Here is a 24,169-nt window from a genome sequence, read left to right as displayed (position 1 = left end):
AAGTGACCTGAATGCTCATAACCTCCAATCTTGCTACATTATTTTCTCCTTCCCAGCCTACAGTTATGACCTCAAGGGGAGTTCCCTATGATAAGATGACTGAGGAAGAGAAAATCCAGTCTGGTTTACAGATGGTTCAACATTATGTACAGGTACCTCCAGAAAGTGGACAGTCACAGCTCCTTTCTAGTACACCCCCAATGTACAGAGGTGAGAGGAAACACTCCCAGTCGGGAGACCTTAGAGCGTTCATCTGGTTGTTCATTTTGCTTGAAAAAAGAAATGGTTAAGTGGTGCATTTGTACACTGATTCATAGGCTACCGCCAACGATTAGGCTGAATGGTCAGGGATTTGGAAGGAACATGATTGGAAAATTGGTGACAAAGAGGTATGTGGAAGAAATATGTGGACAGACCTTTCTGAATGGGCAAAAAAACATGAAGATATTTACATCTCATGTGACTGCTCATCAAAAGAAAAGGACTTTAATAATCAAGAGGATTGGATGACCATTCTATGGATACCAATTGGCCTCTTTCCCCAGACACTCACATCATTGCCCAATGAGCTCATGAACTAAGTGGCCATGGTGGTACGGATGAAGGCTATGCATGAGCTTAGTAACATGAACCACCATTTACTTGGGCCAACCTGGTTACAGCCACTGGTGAGTACCCAATCTGCCAGCAACAAAGACCACTATAGCACCACTCCCCAAGGTGATCAGCCAATTACCTGGTAGCAAGTTGATTATATTGGACCACTTCTATCATGGAAGGGGCAGTGATTTGTTTTAACTGGAATGTACGTGGTCCAGATTCAGGTTTGCCTTTCCTGCACACAATGCTTCTGCTGAACTTTCCATCTATGGACTTACCAAAGCCTAATCTTCTCTATCATGGTATTCCACACAGCATTGCTTCTGACCAAGGAATGCACTACACAAGTGAAATGCAGGAATAGACACATATTCATGGAATTTATTGGTCTTACTATGTTCTCCAAAGGCACAAAATGGTGAAGTGTAATCAATTACAGTGCCAAGTGGATGGCAATACCTTGCAGGGCTGGAGCACTGTTTTCCAGGAGGCTCTATGTGCTCTAAATCAGTATCCACACTATGTGCTATTTCTCCCATAGCCAGGATTCATAGGTACAGGTATCAAGGGGTAGAAATGGGAGTGGCATCACTTACTATTACCCCTAGTGATCCACTAGGAAAACATTTGCTTCCTGTCCCTGCAATCTGAAGCTCTGCTGTTCTAAAGGTCTTAGTTCTAAAAGGAGGGTTGCTTCCACAGGAGACACAACAATGATGCCATTGACCTGGAAGTTAAAACTATCACCTGGCTATCTGGCATCCTCATGTTTGAATCAATAGGCAAAAAAGGGAATAGCTGTACTGGCTGGGGTGACTGATCCTGATTATCAAGGGGAAAGCAGACTGCTACTACCCAATGAGGGTAAAGAATAATTTACCTGGAATACAGGAGATTCCTTAGGGCATCTCACAATACTACCAAGCCTTGTGATTAAATTCAATGGAAAACTGCAAGAACCCAATCCAGGCAGTGGAAGAAGGCAGTTTTAATACAAGCTACAGCCATGTGACCAGTTACAGAAACAAGGACTGCAATGGTTATGATTATTTCTTCCTTGTTTTGTATAAATGTTTATATTTATTTATCTTTGTTTTCTTCTGTTTTCTTCTTATCCCCTTGTCATGTACCCTAAGTTGTGTTAAGTTTATGTCATAGTATTTAGGTTACAGGATAACACATTTAGGAATGATTATTACCACTAATCACTAATTACCATTAAAGAATAATTATTAGCACTATTTCTCCTGGGGAAATAGTGTTTCCAGATATAAACAGGACAGCTGAAATATGTGAGGAGAAAATAGGACTATTATTGCTTTTATTTAGAGATTAAGTATGGTTTAAGGAGATGTATGTGCATATCAAGTTGGCAAGGTTGGACTGTGTTAGTTAGGTTTATGTGTCAACTTGGCTAGGTTATGGTATTCTGTTGTTTGGTCAAGCAAACACTCGTCTGATTGTTACTGTGAAAATATTCCATAGATTTCAATCAGCAGTATGGCCACATCTATGGCGATTACATTCTACAATTAACTGAGGAGACTGCCTTCAACAATGAGAGAAGTTTTATCCAGTCAGTTGAAGGCCTTAAAGAGAGAACTGAGGATTTTTTTAAGGAGGTACCAGAAATTGAACCCAGGATCTCATACATGGGAAGCAGGAGCTCAACCACTGAGCTATATCCACTCCCCAATGATATATATATATCCTGTGTGTGTGTATATATATATATCTTCTATCAGTTCTTTTTCGCTGGAAAACCCTGACAAATCCAGGGAATATTAGAATATTAAGGTATTTAAAGCTTCATAATAAATTGGAGCAGTTTTAACTAAAGTTACTAGGACAACCAGAGGGAAATGGGATATGCAATAATTAGAAAAGTGCCACTAGAAAATTTTGTTTATTATAACTTTGAGCTTATATTCTTTGAGCAAAATGCCCAGAGACATACATTTATTTAGCAGATACCCTGGACTGGGCTGATTGGCAAACAATGAGATGACTGATGGTATTCACCTCCATCTCTAAGGAGGCACCAAAGAAAACTGGATGGTATTTTTGAAAAGCTTTCTCCCATCAATTGCTCATTAACACTTGCAGATATTTTTACCTAGTTCAAGTTGATATGAATGTTACTAATGATGTGAAATGAGTGATTTTTTTTGCATCTAAATATTGTTTAAGATTGCTATCAATAAAGAGGGATCCAACAGTAGTAATAAGACAATTATCATATGAAGCCAATTTTTCAGACAGAGAACAAGTGACCAGAAAAAATACTCATTTTAGCAGAAATGTCTGGAAATAAAATGGCTGAAATTTTATCAGTGTAGGCTTAGAGGAAAAAAAAACAACTGGATTTGTAGATGTAAGTCTAAAATTCTACCACTAACTCATGCAGTCTATTTGGCCTCAGACAAGAACCTTGGTGCTATCTGAGTTTCCTCATTTATAAAACAATAATAAATGTATCAACTTCTTAGGATTTTCTATAAAGGTCTAATGTATATGAATCATTAAAATCATAACATGATTTCATTTTTCTTCTAAACTTTTTTTTTAAGGAGGTACCGGGGACTGAACCCAGGATCTCATACATGGGAAGCAAGTGCTCAAAAACTTGAGCTACATCTGCTCCCCCATAACATGATTTTATAGTCACAAGAAATTTTAAAAAAGCTTCTTGATGGAACAGATCAAAACACTACACCTCAAAATGAGTCTTAAAATAGTCAAAATTAAATGCTGAAATCGAAAAAAAAGAATGAAAAATCAGTAAAATAAGTTAGGTTTGAATTTTTATGAACAGGCTATAAAAGAATTAAAAATTTAATGTTCAAATACTTTAAATCTTTGCACATGTATACAATATAAAATTTATTGCATAATTGAAAAGTAATCATTCTGTTTAAAAAATGACTCCAATTGTTCATTTATTTTTAAAAATCTGAGTTATCAAATATAAACTGCTAGATAATTTCTTTAACAGACATGTAAGAAAACAACTAGTTCAATTTACATCCCGTTCATGTATTTTATACCTGTAATATATTTTCAAAGGTAATTTATGTTAACAATCTTGATACTTGTGATAGTTTGGAGCTGTATGTACTCCAGAAAGACATGTTCTTAAACTTAATCTATTTGAACTGGCTTGAATTACAATGAACCTATTTTAAGTAGGACCTTTTGATGTGGTTACTTCAATTAAGGTGTCACCCACCATAATCAGGATGGATGTTAATCCTATTACTAGAGTCCTTTTTAAGTGGCATGAAATTCAGATATAGAGAGAGAAAGCCAATGGAAGCAAGAACCTGGAAGAGAAGAGAAAGAGAAGAAGAGTCTACCATGTGCCTTGCCATGTAACAAGCTCAGACCAAGGATAGCCAGCAGCTAGCCACAGGATCCCAGTCCTCAGGGAGAAAGCATTACTTTGACAAAGACCTGATTTGCTCAAAAGTGTGAGCAAATGAATTGTCACAGTTTAGCCAACCCATTTCATGATATTTGTTTGAGCAGCCAATATACTTAAAATAATACTAAAAAATAAAGTTTTTAAAAAATTTTTAACTCAAATAAAAATAAAATTTTCTTTAATATCAGATTTTATTGAATTTTTGGTTAATTTCAATGGTTAATTGAAAATTCCGTAGCCTTCCAGAATAGTCTATTAACTGTAACATCCAATTCTTCATTAGTCTGTATGAACCATAATAGGATTTCCCATCATTTCTTCCTTGTTATGATGTAAATCTTGAGATGAGACACATATGAAGTTGAGTTTTATCACATCCTGACTACACAAAGTGTGGTCCTAGTACCAAGAGCATCAACATTACCTGGGAGTTTTTTAGAAATAAAGCATCTCAAAACAGATCTAATGAAAAAAAAATCAGCATTTTAACAAGAGCCACAGGTGATTTATATTCACAATAAAGTTCGAGAAGCACAGGCATAATTGCTTATTACATTCATAACTGTGAGCAAATTATAGGGACTCTTGAACACCAAGTTTCCTCATTGAAAAATGAAAGAAATAATGGCATATAAAGCATAGTATTATTGTGAGAGTTCAATTATATACTGCTACTTGTTCAGCACTCAATAAAGTCTAACTGGCATTCAATTTTATCATCTACTTCGGATATATATATATATACTTATGGTTTCATCCATTATGTTTACTTATAGAATACATTACTGCAACACTCAGTTAAATTAAAGTTCCTTTAATTTATAGATTATTATAGAATAAGATTATAAACTAGTAAATCAAAATCCTGGCCTTTAACAAAAAATCATGAAGCAGTTAATAGTGTCACTATGAAGGCTGGGTTATTACCTTCACTCCTATTTTCATGACAGTAATACTATTTTCTCCCTTTTCTACTATAGCACCCCTTTGTTCAATATGCCTTTGTTACCACTCACAGCTCTTACTTCAAAGACTGGTTTTACAAATGCTGTTTCTTAAAAAGCACATGCCAGATAAACTATGATATAAGCAAAAGAATAAAATCTTAGAAGGTCCTACTTTTAAACTTAATCCAGGTGTTAACCTGAGTATAAATTTACAACAAAAATAGCAGTAAATTAATGATGACATCTTACATTCCTTTAGAGTTCTATGCAGCACCTCTTTTTTCCATTAGCCTCAAAACATTCTCTTCCAAACAATGTGTTTTCTACTTTTGTAGAATCAGAGAAGTAAAGAACTTAGTTTGAAAACAAACATGAATCTTTCTCCCTGACATACAATCTAGGTTTCAATTTGAAATGACAAAAAAGAAAGGAATCTCAATAGATTCCCATTTTAAATCAATAGATTTCCAATTAAATTATGATACATCATATCTTACTATTACAACCTTTTCTATAAGACTTTGATGCCCAGATTACCTGCCTCCTACATCTGGAGGAAAAATATAAGCTGATAAAATCAATATAAATGGAAACATTGTCAACTGTCACAGAATACTAATCACTTAGTGTACTTGAGTAGAAAGTACCTTATTTTTGTTAGATAAATTTCCACTGTAAATACACTTTACAACTCTAAATAACACTTAAAATTGTATTCACATCCCCAAAATTGAAGTGATAATACTTTGCATATTCCAGTCATAAAAGTTTGTCTTACCTTGGATTCCTTAAGATTGTAAAGTTTTTCTTCTAGCAATATGACATATCAAATATTCCAAAGAACCTGTTTTAGTTTCCTAGAACCTTAAAGCAAATACAATGAAATGGCTTGGCTTAAACAATGGAATCTTACTTGCTTACAGTTTCAAGGCCAAGAAAACGTCGAAATTAAAACGTTATCAAGGCAAAGCTTCCTTCCCAAAGACTGGCTATTGGAGATCCCCAGCTCTTCTGCCATATGGCAAAGCACATGGAGGCATTGGCTGTTCTCTCCCCTCTCTCACACATTTAGCTGATTTCAGCTCTTTGCTTATGTGGCTTTCTTCCTCTCGCTTTCTTTCTGTATTCATTCCACTTATAAAGAACTCCAGTAACAGGAAGTCCCAACCTGAATGAGATGGGGGATCTCACCTTAAATGAAGTAGCCTCATCAAAAGATCCTACCTTCAATGGGTTTACATGTACAGAAATGAATTATATTTATATGAATTATAAAATCCTTTTCTGGAGTACATACAGCTTCAAACCACCACAGGATTCTTGTACTATATTACAATAAGAAGTGAAGTTTCATAAAGATTTTGAGGCCAAGAAAGCCTTAAAGCCAATATATATATAAAATATGATAAACTAAAAATAAGAACTGTGAGTGTTAAGTAAATGGGAAATTCAGAGTCACCCTGGGACAAATGCCCATAAATGTGTAGAGATCCATAGAATAAGGGAAGTTAAATGTAAATGACAGAATTATGGCTAACAAAAGGTATATAAGAACTTTATGAAGAAATTTTTTAAAACTATATATAATGGCATAAAAATTGCTAAATGGAGAGAATATCATGTTTATAAATAAACAAAATATCAGAAATAAATCAGTTCTTCTCAGTTTGATCTGATTTAATACAATATCAATCAAAACTCCCATAAGGATTTTCCTGGGTAATTGCATGATGAATCAAAAATTTAAATAAAAGGTGAAGGTTCAAGAATACTCAAGATCCCCCTGAAGAAGGATATTGTAGGGGACTTGCCTATCAGATATCTAGTTTACTAATAAGAGCTCCCTAGGGATGGCAGTCTGAAACTACATATTAATATTAGTTCTAGATGGGTTAAATTCCTAAATGTGAAAGGCAAAACTTGGATTCTTTAAGAATAAATTATTTAAAAATTTGTTTTAGGTTCAGGGTAGAGAAAGATTTTTTTAAACAAGTAGATACGCAAATTACTAATAATTAAAAGAAAGGATGACTTTTACTACATTAAAACTAGGATGTCATTTCATCAAAATTCATCATAAAATTAGTAAAAAGATAAGCCACAAATTGAAAAAAAGATATTTCCATCAAACATAACTAAAAGGAATTATCATCAAGAATCTATAAACTACAAATCAATTTAAAAAGTAAAAGTGCACAAAAATAAAAACATATTCACTGAAGAGGAAACAACAATAGTGAATAAATATAACAAGATGCCTTAGTAGTTAGTAGAGGTACCATTTTAGATACATTTGATTATCTATTATTAAGATTAAGATGTCTGACATTGACCAGGATATGACACAACAGGGAGTTTTATATAGTGCTAGTTGAAGCCTGGGGAAAAAATAATGATAAGTAGTGGAAAATTATAAAATGAGTAGATCCAATCCATACTCACCACCAGGGCTTTAGACCTGTTGCTTAGAAGTTTCTCGATATCCCTGGCTGCAATTTCCACCAGCTGGCGTGCATTATTTGGTTCCACAGTATACAAATCTTGGTATTTCTCATAAATCTGTGTGAAGGGAAAATAAAATTAATGAGAACAGTAACTGCTTATTTAGTTCACAAGGTCACACTAGAATGTATTTAAAACTACAATCACCACTACCACACCTTTTTTCTCATTTTGAACTTGTTGGAGTTTAGGCGTGTCAAGAAAAAATAAATATAAATTCATTATAAAACCACCAGCTCACCAAAATAAGAGTAGATCATGTAAACAGATTGTAAAATTTGTGCATACAGTTTTATGGGCTGAAGCTCTACTCCCAATATCAGAGTTTCAAAAAAGATAGTTGGAATATGGGAGGTCAAACCAGGAGGGTCTCTATAGGGCAAACAAAGACAGAAGGAAAGGAAATGCAATAAAGAATATATTCAGGGAGACTCCTACTGCCCTAACGTCCATGTAAAAACAGATTCTTAAATATGTGCTACTTAAACTTATGAAGCAAGGATGTGTATTATATGTGCAGGTATGTGAGAAAGAGAGAGAGAGAATTAAATCACTGCTAAAGCTCACCTAGGTAACACAGGGTGCTTCAGAGTTAGTTCACAAACACAGGATTGAGATCTTCACTAAAGCTTTGGTTAAAATTGTAATACTGTTTTTTTTCCAAACATAAATTGAATTTAAAAAAACGAATGTATCAAACTATATTGAACATAAGCTAGGTAGCTAAGGCAAAACTCATTATATTTTGGCTCACCTTATAGTCTGTGGAAGGATCGCCCTAGAGTGACATAAGTTGCACCTGAGTTTACAGAGCCTGTACTAAACACCCCGCAGGAGAGGAAGAATTAAAGGAAGGGAGGAGGAGGGGAACAGTGGTCCTGTTTGTGGCTGAAGTGCTGAGCTGAGAAGGAAATCCCTTCTGCATGCACCAGATGGGTTACACATGCATGACTAAACCATTTTTGAAAGCCAGGGCCTGGCAGGGTTCTACTGTCTTCTGAGAAGTGAATCCAGACACAGACAGGAACCAGTTCAACCCTGCTTTTTTTCTGGCAGAACGCTAGCCTTCTGCTTTACTAACCAACAGGTTTTAAAGTCTGGTCCTGGCTGAACGTGGATGTTACTGGTGAATGCTGCGCTTTAAATGGACACAGATATATATATGCTAACATTTACTTAAAAAAGAGCTTGTTACCTAAATGAACTATAATTTTTTATTTAATTTATTAAAAATCAATACAAAACAGGAAATTTAGGTTGTATATCTGGTACTAAAATAAATTTTTTTTTTTTTTAATTCATGGAACAGCACAAAGCAAACTGTGAACCTTAAGGTAAACGAAGGACTATAGTTAATAGTATCATTATAAAACTGTGTTATCAAAATGCAAGGTATTAATAATAGGGTGGATAATGGGAATGCTGTGTTTTACGCATGATTGTTCTGTAAACCCACGAATTATCTAATTTTAAAAAAAGTAGAAAAAAATCAATATTGTAAAAAGATGTAAAAGACTGACATTCAAACTATGAAGGTCCTCATACTCATTTGAACTTTACCCATGTAGACTTTCATTGCAACTATTTGATTCAAGGCACATTAATTTAGTCATATAAAATTCCCAGATATTATCAATTGCTTTTGCTTCCTGCTGAGAGCAGATTACCAAATCCTATTTTAAAGACCCAGGTTATCCATGAAAAACTAGATCCAAACCAAAGATCTGTTTTATTTCAGCCTTAAATGGGATCTAGGAACATGAAATCCCAAACAGATTCATTTGGGGTACAGATACATATACCTAAATATCACTTTAATTGATGCAGGATATTTAGTTCATTGCAGTAAAATCAATATGGGTGGGAAAAGCAGTTGTGCTTTGTACTATTAATATTGTGTTCATTTCTTTATGAAGTCTAACCTCCTCTCTGTTGTACAGGGAAGATAATATACTTCACAGTTAGTGGAGACTAGTTCAGGATGTGCAATCTGTACTTTGCATTGTGTATACAGGTAATGTTATTTATTGTGTATCTATCTACATGCCCCAGATAATTTACTAGACATTCAAAATAAATGAATGAATTGTAAATTAAAACAAACAATTTAATTCAAAGATATGCATATCTTCTCAAATATAAACAGAATATTCTCTCAAATTCTGTTTCTACAGTAATTTTAAATACTCAAAAAATAAGAAATAAACCTAACTCACAAATAAGCTTTAAGTAAATGAAGTCAAGGAAGCATAAATCTGGATTTCCAATATAAATATCCTGTTACACTTTTTAATATAAAAAATAACATCTGAAATGTTTTCTTTGGTATATAACTAACCCACAAAAGAATTAGCTTTTGCTTCTGGTTTCAAAGAGTAGAACATTCTTTATTGTTGGAAGAGGTATTTTGAAGTCTCCCAGAAAAGTCTCCTAATATATGTTTAGTAAATAATTTCCAGAATAGAAGTTTGCACTTGAAATTTTTAAATTACACAATATATTTTCATAATGTACATATTTATAATTCTACCACTAAAATAAACCATTTTTCTGCAATAATTAATGATGAATATATTTTAAATACAAACAAGTTACTTTTCCATTTCCTAGCATTTTCTTCTTTCCTTTTTAAAAAATAATTATCTTCTTTACCATTTTATTCAGTTTCTTTCCTTCCCTGAGGAATAATATGAGATTTAGGCCCCAGCCAGAGCTCCATTCCAATCACATATCAAGTTCCCTTATATTGTGTGACATTGACTTTCATTTCTTCTACTATAAAATGTAGCATAAGTGGGCACCACCATCCCAGAAGGCTCAGGATTGGGGAATGAAGTATGAACTAAAGTAGACTTACTGGTATTCTACTATAGACTTATTGTGATTCTAGCAATGGAAGAACTTATACTATTGATGTGGAGGCAGTGGGCACTGGAGGTTCTGAGGGTAGAAAGAGGGAAAAACAGGTGTAATACGGGGGCATTTTCGGGACTTGGGAATCATCCTGAATGACACTACAACAGATACAGGCCATTTTTATCCTGCCGTAACCTACAGAATTGAGTGAAAGAGAGAGTAAACTACAAATGTAAACTATAATCCATGCTTAGTGGCAATGCTCCAAATTGTGTTTATCAATTGCTACAAATGTACCACACTAATAAAAGATGTTGGTAATGTGGGAAAATGTGAGAGATGTGGGGAATGGGACATATGGGAATCCCCTATACATTCTCTGTAACATTTATATAATCTAAGTATCTTTAAAAAAAAAAAATGTAGCATATATATAAAATTCAAGACAGAATGTTTTTCCTCTTGAGTATACTGCTATACTTTATTCTGTAGTTCAAGCCTCCCTCCTTGACACAGGTCTTAACAAAAAGAATAGCCTTAGACTATACATTCTTTATTTCTTACAATCTTAACAACTAACTGGCTTTAATGTTCTTTCCCTGTTACAGTCACAGAACAAATTGTGCTGTGATGACAGCATAGGCTATGATTTTACTTTCTCATTGTAAACTTCTTTCTAAACTGTTTTGCTTTAATTAAAATCTGTGATTTCAAGATAATTTTCAAAATACATTTTAAAGTAACCTCAAATGTAACAGCTAAAAAGTGACATCATTCATTGATATAATTTCTTAAAAATCATTCTTAAAAAGATTTTTGGAAATTATAATGCTTACAACATGTCATGGACAGCACAGATACCCCAAAGGTACTTTTGAAAACTACATACACTTCCAAGTTTTGGATGACTAGAAGATTATTATTACCAATCAGTTTTAGATACTCTATAATACTCTGCTCGTTGTTCCACATACATATATCATTTACTCACTTTAAGAAATCTAGAATTTCTTAAATTTTAGATTTAATTAACCATTAATTAAAAAGTTAATTAACCATTACCCTAATGAGAACACTGGGATTCAGATTTTGGAGTTTCAGTGTAGAGGTAATTTGAGTCCCATTTTACATCATAAAGGAGCAAATCATTGCCCAAAAAGGTGGAAAAAAGCACACCAGACACCTTCTCACCTAAGTCTCCCCTTGCACCCAGGTACCAAAGAGCAAAGCCATGAACAATAGAGAATATTGTGAAAGATTTCAAACCTGGAACTGACAAATTCCATAAATGACCCCAAAAGGGTGTTCAGAACAGAAAGAGACTAACCTTGAAGTTGAGATTTTTTTCCCCTCCTGGGGAAAGAATTGCAAATCATAAGCAAATTAAGTTCCCTAAAGAGAAATACAGTTAAATTTCTGCATATTAAATTGTAAGTATATCAATTCTGACAAGCTTCCCCCTCCAATCATTTACACATTTACTCTCCTACCATGGAATGAGTTCTGAGCAAGTAATCAGCATCCCTGCCATGCTCATAGCTATCTTTCTCAAGGAAATTTCCTCCTTTTACAGTGACTAATGGAAGAAGAGCGCTAGAGGTTTCTTACACATGGGTGACAGTGTATGATTTGCCTTTGGTCCTAGTTAATTCTATTAGAACTTAAATCAGACATAAAGCAGCTAACTCTTGACTCAATGTGGTATGAGGTAGCCAGATAGCAAAAGATCTGTATAGACAATGACAATAAGATGAGCCAATCAAATTCTCACCATTAGATGGCAACTGTTTTCAGATACAACTGATGGTGTTAAGCAGAATATCCTCCCTCTCTCCCAAGGATATCCACATCTGAATTCAAGGAACCTATGAATATGTTATGTTACAGGGCAAAGTGGAATTGGTTTGTAGATGGAATTAAGGTTACTAATCAGCTAACCTTAAAATAAAGATTATCCTGGATTGTCCAGAAAGGTCCAATGTAATCACAAAAGTCCTTTAAAAGTCAAAGTAGAAGATATGACTATTAAAGAGAGATGTAGAGAAATGGCAGCATGAAAAAGAATTGCCTCAACTTGTTGGCTTTAAAGATAGATCTTCAGAATATAAGATACTAAATCTGTGCTGTTTGAAGGCAATAAGGTTAAGGTTATGGTAATTTATCACAAGAGCAAAGAAAACTAATACAATGATTTTGTATAATTTAGAAGTAACAGTCAAAGGTAGGGAGAAATTATAAGACAGAAGAATGGAGAGTTTATCGATGGTTGCATGAAAGAAAGGCAGAAATTGAGATGACTTAAGTCACGTCAGTGGTGAACAATAAAATGGGTACTGAGGGCCCCCAGCTACTGAGGGCCAACAACATTTATCAGTCCCTGGACTGCCTTGGCCCTGAGCAGCCCTTCTCTACCCCACTATGTACTAAATACCTTGAGCTGTTGCTGGAATCCAGGTTTTTCAGAGTTACCTTGAATAAGCAGTTCTACAATAAACTCCCATCACTTGAGTAATTCACTATTCCTAAAAATAAAAATACTAACAAAGACTCTAAGCTTTGAAAGTTGTGATAAAATAAACAGTATTTATCACTGTTTTGCCCTTTCATTTCATTAGTCACTAGATTCTGATGAATAGGAAAGGTGAGCTGTATTATGAAAAGTAGATCATTTCTACTAGGCCTTAGGAAACAATGAAATTAACTCATTATCACATTTTATTACATTTACAGTTTGTGGGGTTCTGGAAGAACATCTAGACAGAAAAGCTAAAAATATAAAAACAGATGTGCATATATTATATACCAACATAGATGAAATTAGATGAACGAATCTCATTTTATCTCATAATAAAGACAGATGGAATTAAAAGAAAATGTAAGGTTAGATCTCTCCACCATCATTCAGATTTCATTGTCTTTATCGGTTAACACAAGTTAATTCACATATGTTCAATATTAATGTTAGCAGGAAAAGATATTCTTTGTTATCTCAACTATATATTACAAATCCACAAAATCAATTCCACTTAATTTTAGATGAAGTTAGTAATGTGGGATGGTTTGTCTGTGGATTTTTTTTTCTCTCCATTAAGTGTTCCTCGGACTTTTCAACTACTGTTCCCTAGCAACTAAGACTGTCTTGTTTCTATAAAGGTGTATTAACACAAAAGAATGATATTCTTTCGTGGTCATTTACAAGGACCGAAGTTGCCTTAACTAAAGAAATTTTAGCAATTTATAAGTTTAGTAAAACCTTTCTTTTTATTTATCATAAGTCTAATCATCATCTAAGCTAGCAAATATAGAGAGATATTGAGAAATGTGAAAATGCTTTCATCTAAGAATAGTGACTCTAGATCTGAATTGATGTTTGAATGCATTTTACCAAAAATAAAGAGAAATTTTTAAAACCCTTCTTTCCTTTGAAAACTTAGAGTTTTTAAAAAATGAATCTTACAAAAACAGTATGCAATATTTTTCTAATTAACTTCCAATCTCTTCAAAATAAATTCTCCCCTTTTGTCCTTTGATTAAAATAGTAAATGATACCATCTCTTAAACAAAAGTCAAGCTTTCAAAATGTCTTAGTAGATACTCTTTAATATATTGCCAGCTATACTTAACAAAAGTTACGTAAAAACTAATGCAAATACCAACTGTTGAATCCTATTAACCCAATGCAGTTTGCACAATTCATGAATATACAAGCACTCATTTTGCATGATGCATGCCATTGTATTAATGCTAATAAAGAATTACATTTGATTCTTTGCATTTCCATTTTAAGTAAACGATAATCCTTAAATTTATTTTCCTTCTCCTGTAACCTAACTTTAGAGATAGGATACTACATGTGACAATTTGAAGATTTTTGTGGATTCTAGAAAAGATCATGTTCTTGAAGCTAAACCATTCCTGTGGGTATAGAACACTTTGATTTTACTGGATTCAGCTGGGGGGCTTTTGATTGGATTACTTCAGTGAGGTGTGAGTCAGAATAGGTCTTGGTCCTCTTGCTGGAGTCCTTTATAAACAGAGGACTGAAAGCAGAGACATACAGAGAAAAAGCAGCAAGACAGAGAAACCCCAAAAGCTAGAAGAGATGAGGCCTGGAGGAGAGGGGAGAGATAAGCCATATGCCTGATGGCCCACAGCTGAGCTCAGAGAATAAGTAAGCCTGGAGGAGGAGGCAGAGACCCAGAGCAGAACTGCGATTGTGACTTACCACATGGCAGGACTCTAGGACCACCAGCCAACTTTCAGTGAGACAGCATCTCTGATAATGCCTTGATTTGGATATTTTCACAGTCTCAGAACTGTAAGCTTTTAACTTAGTACATCCCCATTATAAACACCAATCCCATTTCTGGTATTTTGCATTGACAGCCTTTAGAAACTAAAGCACTACCTTTGAAATTTTTATGGTTTGAAACTTCTATTTTGCTATTTTAAAGCATATGTAAACATCATGTAACATATATATTACTTAAATATTATGTTCATTATATATTTTCTATTTCTATTTGCCAGAAATTAAGCTCTAAGAGGACAGAGATGTTTATTTGCTTTGTTCACTGGTACATGCCGAGCACATAGTACACTGCTTGTCATGCAATAAATAGTGGTTGCATGAATTAACTAATGGACATTTTAACTGGTTAATTTTTCCAGGTTTTGCTGGGAATGTGAATGCTGACCCATTAACAAGTTCTTCCTTACATACATATATATACACACACACACACATTTTTTTTTAAGATTTTTATTTTTTATTTATTCCCCACCCCCTTTGCTGCTTGCGCTCACTGTCTGCTCTCTGTGTCCATTCACTGCACATTCTATATCTGCTTATCTTCTTGTCTTCTCTTTAGGAGGCATCAGGAACTGATCCCAGGACCTTCCGGTAACACTCAGTCACTTGAGCCACCTCAGCTCCCTGGTTTGCTGTGTTTCTTACTGTCTTTTCCTCTGTGTCTTTTGTTTTGTTTTGTTTTGTCATCTTGTGGCATCAGCTCTCCATGTGGGCCAGCTCTCCACATGGGCCAGCTTGCCTTTACCAGGAAGCCCCAGGAACTGAACCCAGGACTTCCAGTATGGTAGACAGGAGCCCAATCACTTGAGCCACATCCACTTCCCTCTTCCTTATATTTTAAAATCAATATTAATTTTGATTCTACCAAAATAAGATGACTTTATATAAGTTGCTATACAGCTATGTGATGGAATACAAATACAACACCTATCTGTAATTAGATTAAGCTCTAATAAAAAGAGTAAATACACATAATAAAGTAATGAGCAATATGAGGAAGAATATCAGTGTTCCAATGAAGATATACAGAAATGTATGCTGTCAGAATACAGAGGAAAGTAAAATCACATGGGATATAGTAGTACAAAAGATGGGGTTTTTAGACACACTCTTGGGGAAACGTGTTTCAAGGAGGGAGGAAAGAGATCAGAATGTATGGTATAAGGAATTATTGGAAAATAAAGCTCTTAAGGAAAGTTGGTATTCAATTTTGAAGGGTTAAAAAAGTCAGGATATCTATCTGTAACTTATTCTGTAGTTAAACCGAAGCTATTCAAGCTTAACTTATAACTTCAATCAATAGTACCTAGCACAGCATTTAACAAATAGGAAGAATTCAATATATACTATAGGTTATTTTTTTTTTACTATAAACACACCCTGAATACACACACACTTGCGCAATTATATATGCATGCGTGTATAAACACCTACTATAAATGCATATGTTTGAGTGTATTCAAATATGTATTCAAGGTGTATATTTAGGCAGAATATTTAAGAATGAAGTCAGAACTGGTAAACCATCCACAGCACATACTGCTATGTGCTCTGGTTAAATTTCTATTAGCAAGAATGTGAGACAAGGACACATATAAAAGATATAATAAAGAGCAGAACAAGTGAAAACTGTAAATACACACTCTAATTAGATCCATAGTACACAGAGCAACAGGAGCTTCTATTTAAGTAAAAATACAACTGAAATACTGGGTTTGCTATTAGACTAGAAAAATTAATTATAACAAAGACTAAACTCATTATGAAAACATTCACAGGAAGAATTATTCCATTTTTAGACTGAAAACATTTTATATGTATGGTAATATGTAAAATAAAAAACAATTTAGGTTGTTTCTTAATTCTAAAGATAATTTAAAATTAAGCTAGACTCTCTCCTTTTCCATATCTAGTGTGATATATATTGTGAATTAAGTATATTATTTTGACCAGATAATGCACATGCAATTAAAAGTGGAAGAAAAATACTAGGTTCTATTAAAACTAAATTAAAAAATAGTTATCCATAAGCTGAGTGAGCAGCCTATTTAATGTCCTTAACCCAAAATCACTAAATTAATTTCACTGCCAACAAATGACTTTTTAAAAGCCACACCATTTAATTTATGCCCAACTGCCACACCTAATCAAGAAATGGCTTTTCTAAAGCAAAATTGTTAAGTACCAATTCTGATAACTCTTACCAATTTATATACATTTGAAGAATTTCATATATTTATTCTTGCCTCAGAGCTATATACACTTTACGCCAGATAATTCTTTGTTATTGGGGGGCTATTCTGTGCATTGTAAGATGCTGAGCAAAACATCCTTTGCCTCTACACACTAAATGCACTAAACGTCATAACACCCCTTCCCCCAACGTGGCAATCAAAAATGTTTCCAAACATTTTCCAGGTGGGGAGGATGGGGGAAGGAATCATCCCTGATTGAAAATCACTGCTCTAGATATACCTAGATATACAGACATTAAATATTCTGTCTAGAAAAACAGGAGGAAAAAAGGTGTATGTTGCATATTGAGAAGGTGCTGTAGCAAAGAGTGTTCTTATATGATATTGATCTTTCTCCTAGAGAAGAATCTAACATTGGCAACATCACTAATGGGTTTTCAGCTTTCCTCTACTTCATGCAGCTTGAACACAAGACAGAGGCACTATATTACACTTTAACACTATAGGAATACCTCGTTTAATCGTGTTTCACTTTATTGCACTTTGCAGATACTGTGTTTTGTAAAGATTGAAAGTTTGTAGCAACCTGCATTGAGCAACTTTATTGGCACCATTTTTCGAACACCATGTGCTCACCACATATCTTGATGCCACATTTTAGTAATTTCAACACTTCTTCAAGCTTTTTCATTATTATTATATCTGTTATGGTGATTTGTGATCAATGATCATTAATGTTACTATTGCAAATTTGGAGGCACCATGAACTGCACCCATACAAGATGGTGAATATAATTGATAAATGTGTGTTTCTCACTGCACCACCAACCAGCTGTTCTCCCGTCTCTCTCCCTCTCTTTGGACCTCCCTATTCCCTTATATGCAACAATATTGAAATTAGAGCAATTAATTACCCTAAAATGCCTCTAAGTGTTTAAGTTAAAGGAAGAGTTTCAAGTCTCTCACTTTTAATCAAAAGCAAAAAATGATTAGCTTAGGAAAGAAGGCATGCCAGAAGCCAAGAAGAGCAGAAAGCTAAATCTCATGCACCAGAGTTAGCCAAGTAGTGAATGCAAAGAAAAAGTTCTTGAAGGAAATTGAAAGTGTTACTCCAGTGAATACATGCATGATAAATGAAACAGCCTAATTGCTGATACGGATATGGTCTGGATGAAGATCAAAGAAACCACAATATTCCCTTAACCAAAGCCTAATCCAGAGCAAGTCCCTAACTCTTTTCAATTCTATGAAGGCTGAGAGGGGTGAGGAACTACAGAAGAAAAATTTGAAGCTAGCATAGGTTTGTCCTGAGGCTGAAGGAATGAAATTGTCTATATAACATAAAAGTACAAGGTGAAGTAGCAAGTATTTATATAGAAGCTGCAGCAAGTTATCCAGAACATCTAGCTAAGATAATTGGTTAAAGTGGCTTTACTAAACAACAGATTGTCAATATGGGCCAAACAGCCTTCAAAGCTTACCAAAAAAGGCTATTTTGGAAGGGGCTAATACAGCTGTTGACTTTAAGTTGAAGCCAATGCACATTTATCATTCCAAGAGTCCTAGGGGTCATAACAATTATGCTAAATTTACTCTGCCAGTGCTCTAGAAATAGAACAATGAAGTTTAGATGACAGCTATTCATGCTTTAGCGAATATTTTAAGGTCACTGTTGAGACCTATTGCTCAGAAAAAAAGACTCCTTTCAAGATATCATTGCCCACTGGCAATTCACCTGGTCACCAAAGAGCTCTGATAGAGATATACAATGAGCTTAATGTCCTTTTCATGCCTCCTAACACAACAACCATTCTGCAGCCCATCAGTCAAGGAGGCATCTCAACTTTCAAGTCTTACCACTGAAGAAATAAATTTTGTGAGGCTATAAGGCTATAGCCACCATAGATTCTTCTGATGGATCTGGGCTAAGTCAAAACCTTCTGGAAAGGATTGACCATTCTACATGCCATTAAGAACATTCATCATTGATGGGAGGAGATCAAACTATCAACATTAACATGAGCTTAGAAGTTCATTCCAACCCTCATTGATGACTTTGAGGGATTCAAGGCTTCACTGGAGGAAATAATTACATATGGGATGGATATAGCAAGAGAACTAGAATTAGAAGAGGAGCCTGAAGATGTGACTGAATTATTACAATCTCGTAACAAAACTTCAATAAATCAGGAGTTGCATCCTTATGGAAGGAGCAAAGAAAGTGGTTCCTTAAGATGTTATTTACTCCCCCTAAAGATGCTGTCAACTTTGTTAAAATGTCAACAAAGGATTTAGAATATCCCCTCAACTTAGTTGATAAAGCAGAAGCAAGGTTTGAGAAGATTAACTCCAATTTTAAAAGAAGTTCTACGGTGGGTTAAATACTATCAAACAGCATCACTTGTTGCAGTGAAAACTTTCATGACTGGAAGAGTCAATCAATGTGGAAACTTCAATGTTGTCTCATTTTAGGAAATTGCTACAGCTACCCCAAACTTCAGCAACCACAACCCTGACCAGTCAGCAGCAATCGACATCGGATCAAGACCCTCCACCAGAAAAGGATTACAACTCACTGAAGGCTCGGAGGATGGATAGCATTTTTTAGCAATAAAGTATTTGTAATTGAGGTATGTACATTTTTTTGACATAATGCTACTGCACACAGAGTGTAAACATAACTTTTACATGCACTGGGAAACCAAAATATCCATGTGCACTATTTGCTTTATTGTGGTGGTCTGGAACTAAACCTACAATAATATCTCCAAGGATGCCTATAATTAGTATTACCAAACCACTAGATTGCTATTTGGATAAAGCATAAATAATAATTTACCCAAACTACTATCATAATTTAAGAAAACGGTCATTACTGAAGAGCACTGGAACAGAACGGTAAGGCAAAAAGAAAAAGAGTTTAACAGCTTTCCAATATTAATGTTTGTGAAACAATAATACTTCAGTTAAAAAGCTGTTAATGAAATACTGAATGTCATCTTACGATTAGAAATTCCCTTTGAGTTTACTTTGTCTCTTTGAAAGTGAATGTAACTGACCACTGGTTTGTTTATTATGTTCTGTTTTGTTTTGTTATAAAAGTGATTCCTACTTTAAAATCTCTAGGTTTGGTTGGGAGAAGTACACAATCCCTATTGTCACTGAATTCTACTGTGGACAGAAATTTCTTTCTAGTTAGAAAGAAAAGGAGATGGAAGAGGTGAGATAATTCCAATTCTCCTACATAATTATGGTAACTGGTTTAGGAAAACATTTCATTGTGAGGGAAGACAAATCTGAATAAAATCAAACAAGTGAAATAATAATAGCTGTATTTGTAGCATTTCACTTTTTCATAGCATCTATTACTATTTTCATATTTCATTTTCACAGCCTTCTTTTTGTAATAAAGAGGTCATGAAGAAGTTTTGAATTTCTAAAAGGGGAAAGACTTGAAGAAAATAGTGTTCAAAGTAGAAAATAAAACTCCCAAATGATTGTAATTTTTCTATATTTTTGCTGTTATCTTTAAGTCAGAGTCAATCAAACGCAGTGGCTGAGGATTTCTGACCTATTTGGGAGGTTTTCTTTTAATATAACTTCTTGAAGATTCAGAAATGCATTTAATAGAAAAGACAAACAGTTTTTATGCATCAATTTACTTTGTTTAGAAAAATTTTTCATGAAATAGTCATTACTATACAATGCATTAATTCAGAATATTTGGTAATTTGAATATTACTCAAAATTTACAAATACATTTTTATGATGAAATATTTAATAAACAAATTAAATGAAAATAATAATTGCTAGCAGAAAGTTTCATGAACTTAAAAACACTGAAAATGCTGTTTTCAAGGATGATAACACCACTTTAATTTTTAAAATGACATCTATTTATTAATGGATGATGATCAACCTCTATTTGCCAACATGGTGGCTAAAGAAATATATAGATATAGATGATTAGATAGAGACACAGATATAAACATAGACATAGACACACACATACATATAAATTTATTTGCACATACATATATAAAAGCAATATTATGTCTTTAAAATATTCTATAAGTCAGACTGATAAAAAAATTCAGCAAGCGGATATGGCTCAAACAGTTGGGCACCCACCTCCCACAGGTTCAATTACCAGTGCCCCCCTAAAGAAGATGAGCAGACAATAAGCAGAGACAATTCACAGACACAAGCAGTCACAGTGAGCAAAACAATGAGCAGAAAGACGAGGGAGCCATCTCAGAGGGAAAAAATTTTGAAAAAAGAAAAAAAGAAAAAAAATCATACAGATCTTGTTATACTTAAGGTTTTCAAAATCTGGGGCATTTTTTCTATTTTTCCAAATTTTTTCTTGATCAATAATATTTAAAAGTAGTTTCCATATAAGATTAAGATTTCTTTGATATATAAAGATATGTAAATACACAGAGTTGGATATAATCATAAGCATAATATTTAAATAATAATGTATATAAGTGGAAAACTACTGTTGTCTTCCACTACGTGTTCTGCCAACTTCCACTGTGATAGTTTTAGCTGGGTACATGACCGCTCAAGGAAACACCCCAGTTTTCCAACCCCTCTCTAGTTAGATTCGACCATGTGATTAAGTTCTGACCAAAACAATGTGAGCAAAACATCTTATTCTTAAAATGACTGGGTGCTTGTTCCCCTCATCTTTCCCCTTACCAGCTGGCTAAGAAATAATGACAAGGAAAAATTATCCTGGGCCCAGGAATCTCTTGCTAAGAATGGCAGGCCACCCAGCCAGCCCCTAGACTGCTCACCTCTAGACTATTACGTGAAAGAGAAATACACATTCACCTCCTCTCTTTGCTACAGTGACTCAGCCTGTACTCAGATTAATACAATGGATGACATTTCTTGAGGACTGATCATGTCAAGAAATATTTTACATGGGTTATATCATTAATCCCAACAACCCTGTGAGGCTAAATATTTTCACCAGTTCACAATGCTAGCAAACTGGCAAAACTAAATTATAACAGTCCTAAAGACCTTTTAAAAGGATATCTTATAATAATACATTAAAAAATAATATATTTTCTTCTGTTGGAAGACCACAAAACCAGTTATGTGCATACCAACAAGAAAGAAAGGTTTAAATTACGCATTTAAGTCGTCTTAAAATTTCCTTCCAGTTTTCTTTTATCAAAAAAATCAAATGAAAATATTCATGAATGTTGGTGACAGAGCTTTGGCCTCTTCTATTTTATATCTTTTATAGAAAGAAGAGCAGCAAAACCAATATTAACTTTGTACCTAATGGGGATCTGCTTACCTTCTAAAAATACAAGTAGGAATATAAAAATATAAAATATTAACATATATTCTAAAGCATAGAGAATTTTGTAAAAAATTTTATTCTTGTAAAATAGAAATATTTAGTATTTGTGTAACCTAGACCAAAACGTTAGCCTTGCAAACAATTTCTTTATACATATCAGAGATGATGATGCTTACTTCACAAGGCTGTCCTGAGGACCAGTGACAAAATGCATGTAAAGAACTCAGTACATGCTTATGCTAATAAAAGGAAAAAATTTAAAAATGAAGTCGTTTTATTTAAAAGGTTTATTAAATACAATTAGAAAAATTATTTCTTTCCAATAACGTTATTTATTCTTTCAATTAATTTATCTACATTGTTGATGAATATATACAATTGATAGCTATATATAGTCTCTACAGTTTCTGAGTCTATGATTAGATAATGGTATAATTTAATAAAAGACATCTTAAAACGTCTATGTATCAGGGATAACTGTACTACTTATACCTATTTGCTTTTGACCTTTAAAAGAAGACAGGCATGTAGCTTTGGCTAAATTTCTCAACTGAAATATTGAATTTTTTAGATAATGTATCAGTCAGGGTTCTCCAGAGAAACAGAGCCAATAGGAAATATGTAGATGTATTTATACATATTTATTTTAAGGATTTGCCTCATGCAATACAAGGGACTGGTAAGGCAATTCTGAAATCTGTAGGTTAGGCCAACAGGTTGGAAACTCAGCAAGATTTGATAATGAAGACTTGAAACAGAGTTTCTTCTTCTTGGGGAACCTCAGTGTTGGCTTTAAGACCTTCAACCGATTGGATGAGGTCCACCCACATTATGGAGGGTAATTTCCTTAAAGTCAACTGATTTTATATGTTAAACCCATCTATAAAATAACATCACAGTAACATCTAGCCTAGTGTTTGATCAAACAACTAGACACCATTGCCTAGCCTATTTGAACATAAAAATTAACCAACACAGTTAATATTTATCAACGTTCCCTGGGATACTATTTTACATAAAAGCAATTTCCATAAAATGGCATATATGTGTTATTTTAGCTATGTTGCCTCATTGTAGTAGTTTCTGGACTTTCAGGTAAAAGACCAGTTGTACCCTGTAAAATCAGTAGAAACGATGAGATTAATTAATTTTGGAAGAATCATTATTTCCACAATATTGAATTTTAATCCAGGAACCTCCTAAATTCCTCCATTTATTCACCTTCTTAGCCTCGCTATGCATCCAAAAACCCCAGCTGGTCTCAGATCAAAGTTCACTCTCAACTCAGGCATCCTTCAGCCAATCTTTGCTGTGATTTCCCATGGGCAAATAAAATGCACCTTTTTTGCCCCATTATAGACGTTCTCCCTAGTTAAAAAGAATGAGGCATATGGAATAATTATCTATATAAAATGGCATTTGCATGTAGCCTAACACTTGAATTCTTTTTTAAATAATGAATTTTATTTGCTCATCCTCTTTCTCTCTTATATAACTCATAAATCTGTATTTGTATTTTTTTCTATCACTGTAATAAGGTATGTGTCTCATAAACAGAAAAGTGTGGGAATTTTCTTCAATCCTTTGTATTCTATTTTGTTACCCTAATTCAGCAAAGGTCATTTATTCATTCATCAATATTTGTGCTCTTTTTAGTAATCTATATTTCATAGTTTATAAAGAATAGTGGAAGCTAGATGAGACCTTTTTTGCTTACAATTCATTATAAAATGCAGATTCAGTGAGAAAAGATTCACATATTTAGCACCAAAACTAACAAAGAAGTCCTCAGTGCAAGTACTTTTTGAGGCTGAAAAAGTACAGGCATGAAGGAAGAAGCTCCCAAGAGCATCTCATTTTTAATCACAATCCATGAGTAAAATAGTCATATAGATTCAATCAGAAACTGGAATTTCCCAATTCTTTGTTCTTGTTATGATTAAGTAAAAGCTGCTTCTTCAGTCAATTTAGAGAATATTTAAATGAAAATGGGGAAATGATGTTTTTTTC

General features: G+C 33.9%; 1 protein-coding gene across 6 annotated transcripts in view; it reads right to left on the bottom strand.

The window, feature by feature from the left end:
• CACNA2D1 (calcium voltage-gated channel auxiliary subunit alpha2delta 1) overlaps positions 1-24,169 on the bottom strand; it is a 545,135-nt gene that overhangs the window by 421,289 nt on the left and 99,677 nt on the right. For all 6 annotated transcript variants that reach the window (XM_071215190.1, XM_058297102.2, XM_058297103.2 and 3 more), the window contains exon 3: positions 7,414-7,530. In XM_071215190.1, the coding sequence (XP_071071291.1) occupies positions 7,414-7,530 (117 nt within the window). The remainder of the gene's footprint in view (positions 1-7,413; positions 7,531-24,169) is intronic.

The sequence above is a fragment of the Dasypus novemcinctus genome, chromosome 5 (assembly GCF_030445035.2).
Source record: "Dasypus novemcinctus isolate mDasNov1 chromosome 5, mDasNov1.1.hap2, whole genome shotgun sequence".
NCBI lineage: Eukaryota > Metazoa > Chordata > Mammalia > Cingulata > Dasypodidae > Dasypus > Dasypus novemcinctus.
This window is presented reverse-complemented; position numbering and strand designations above follow the sequence as displayed.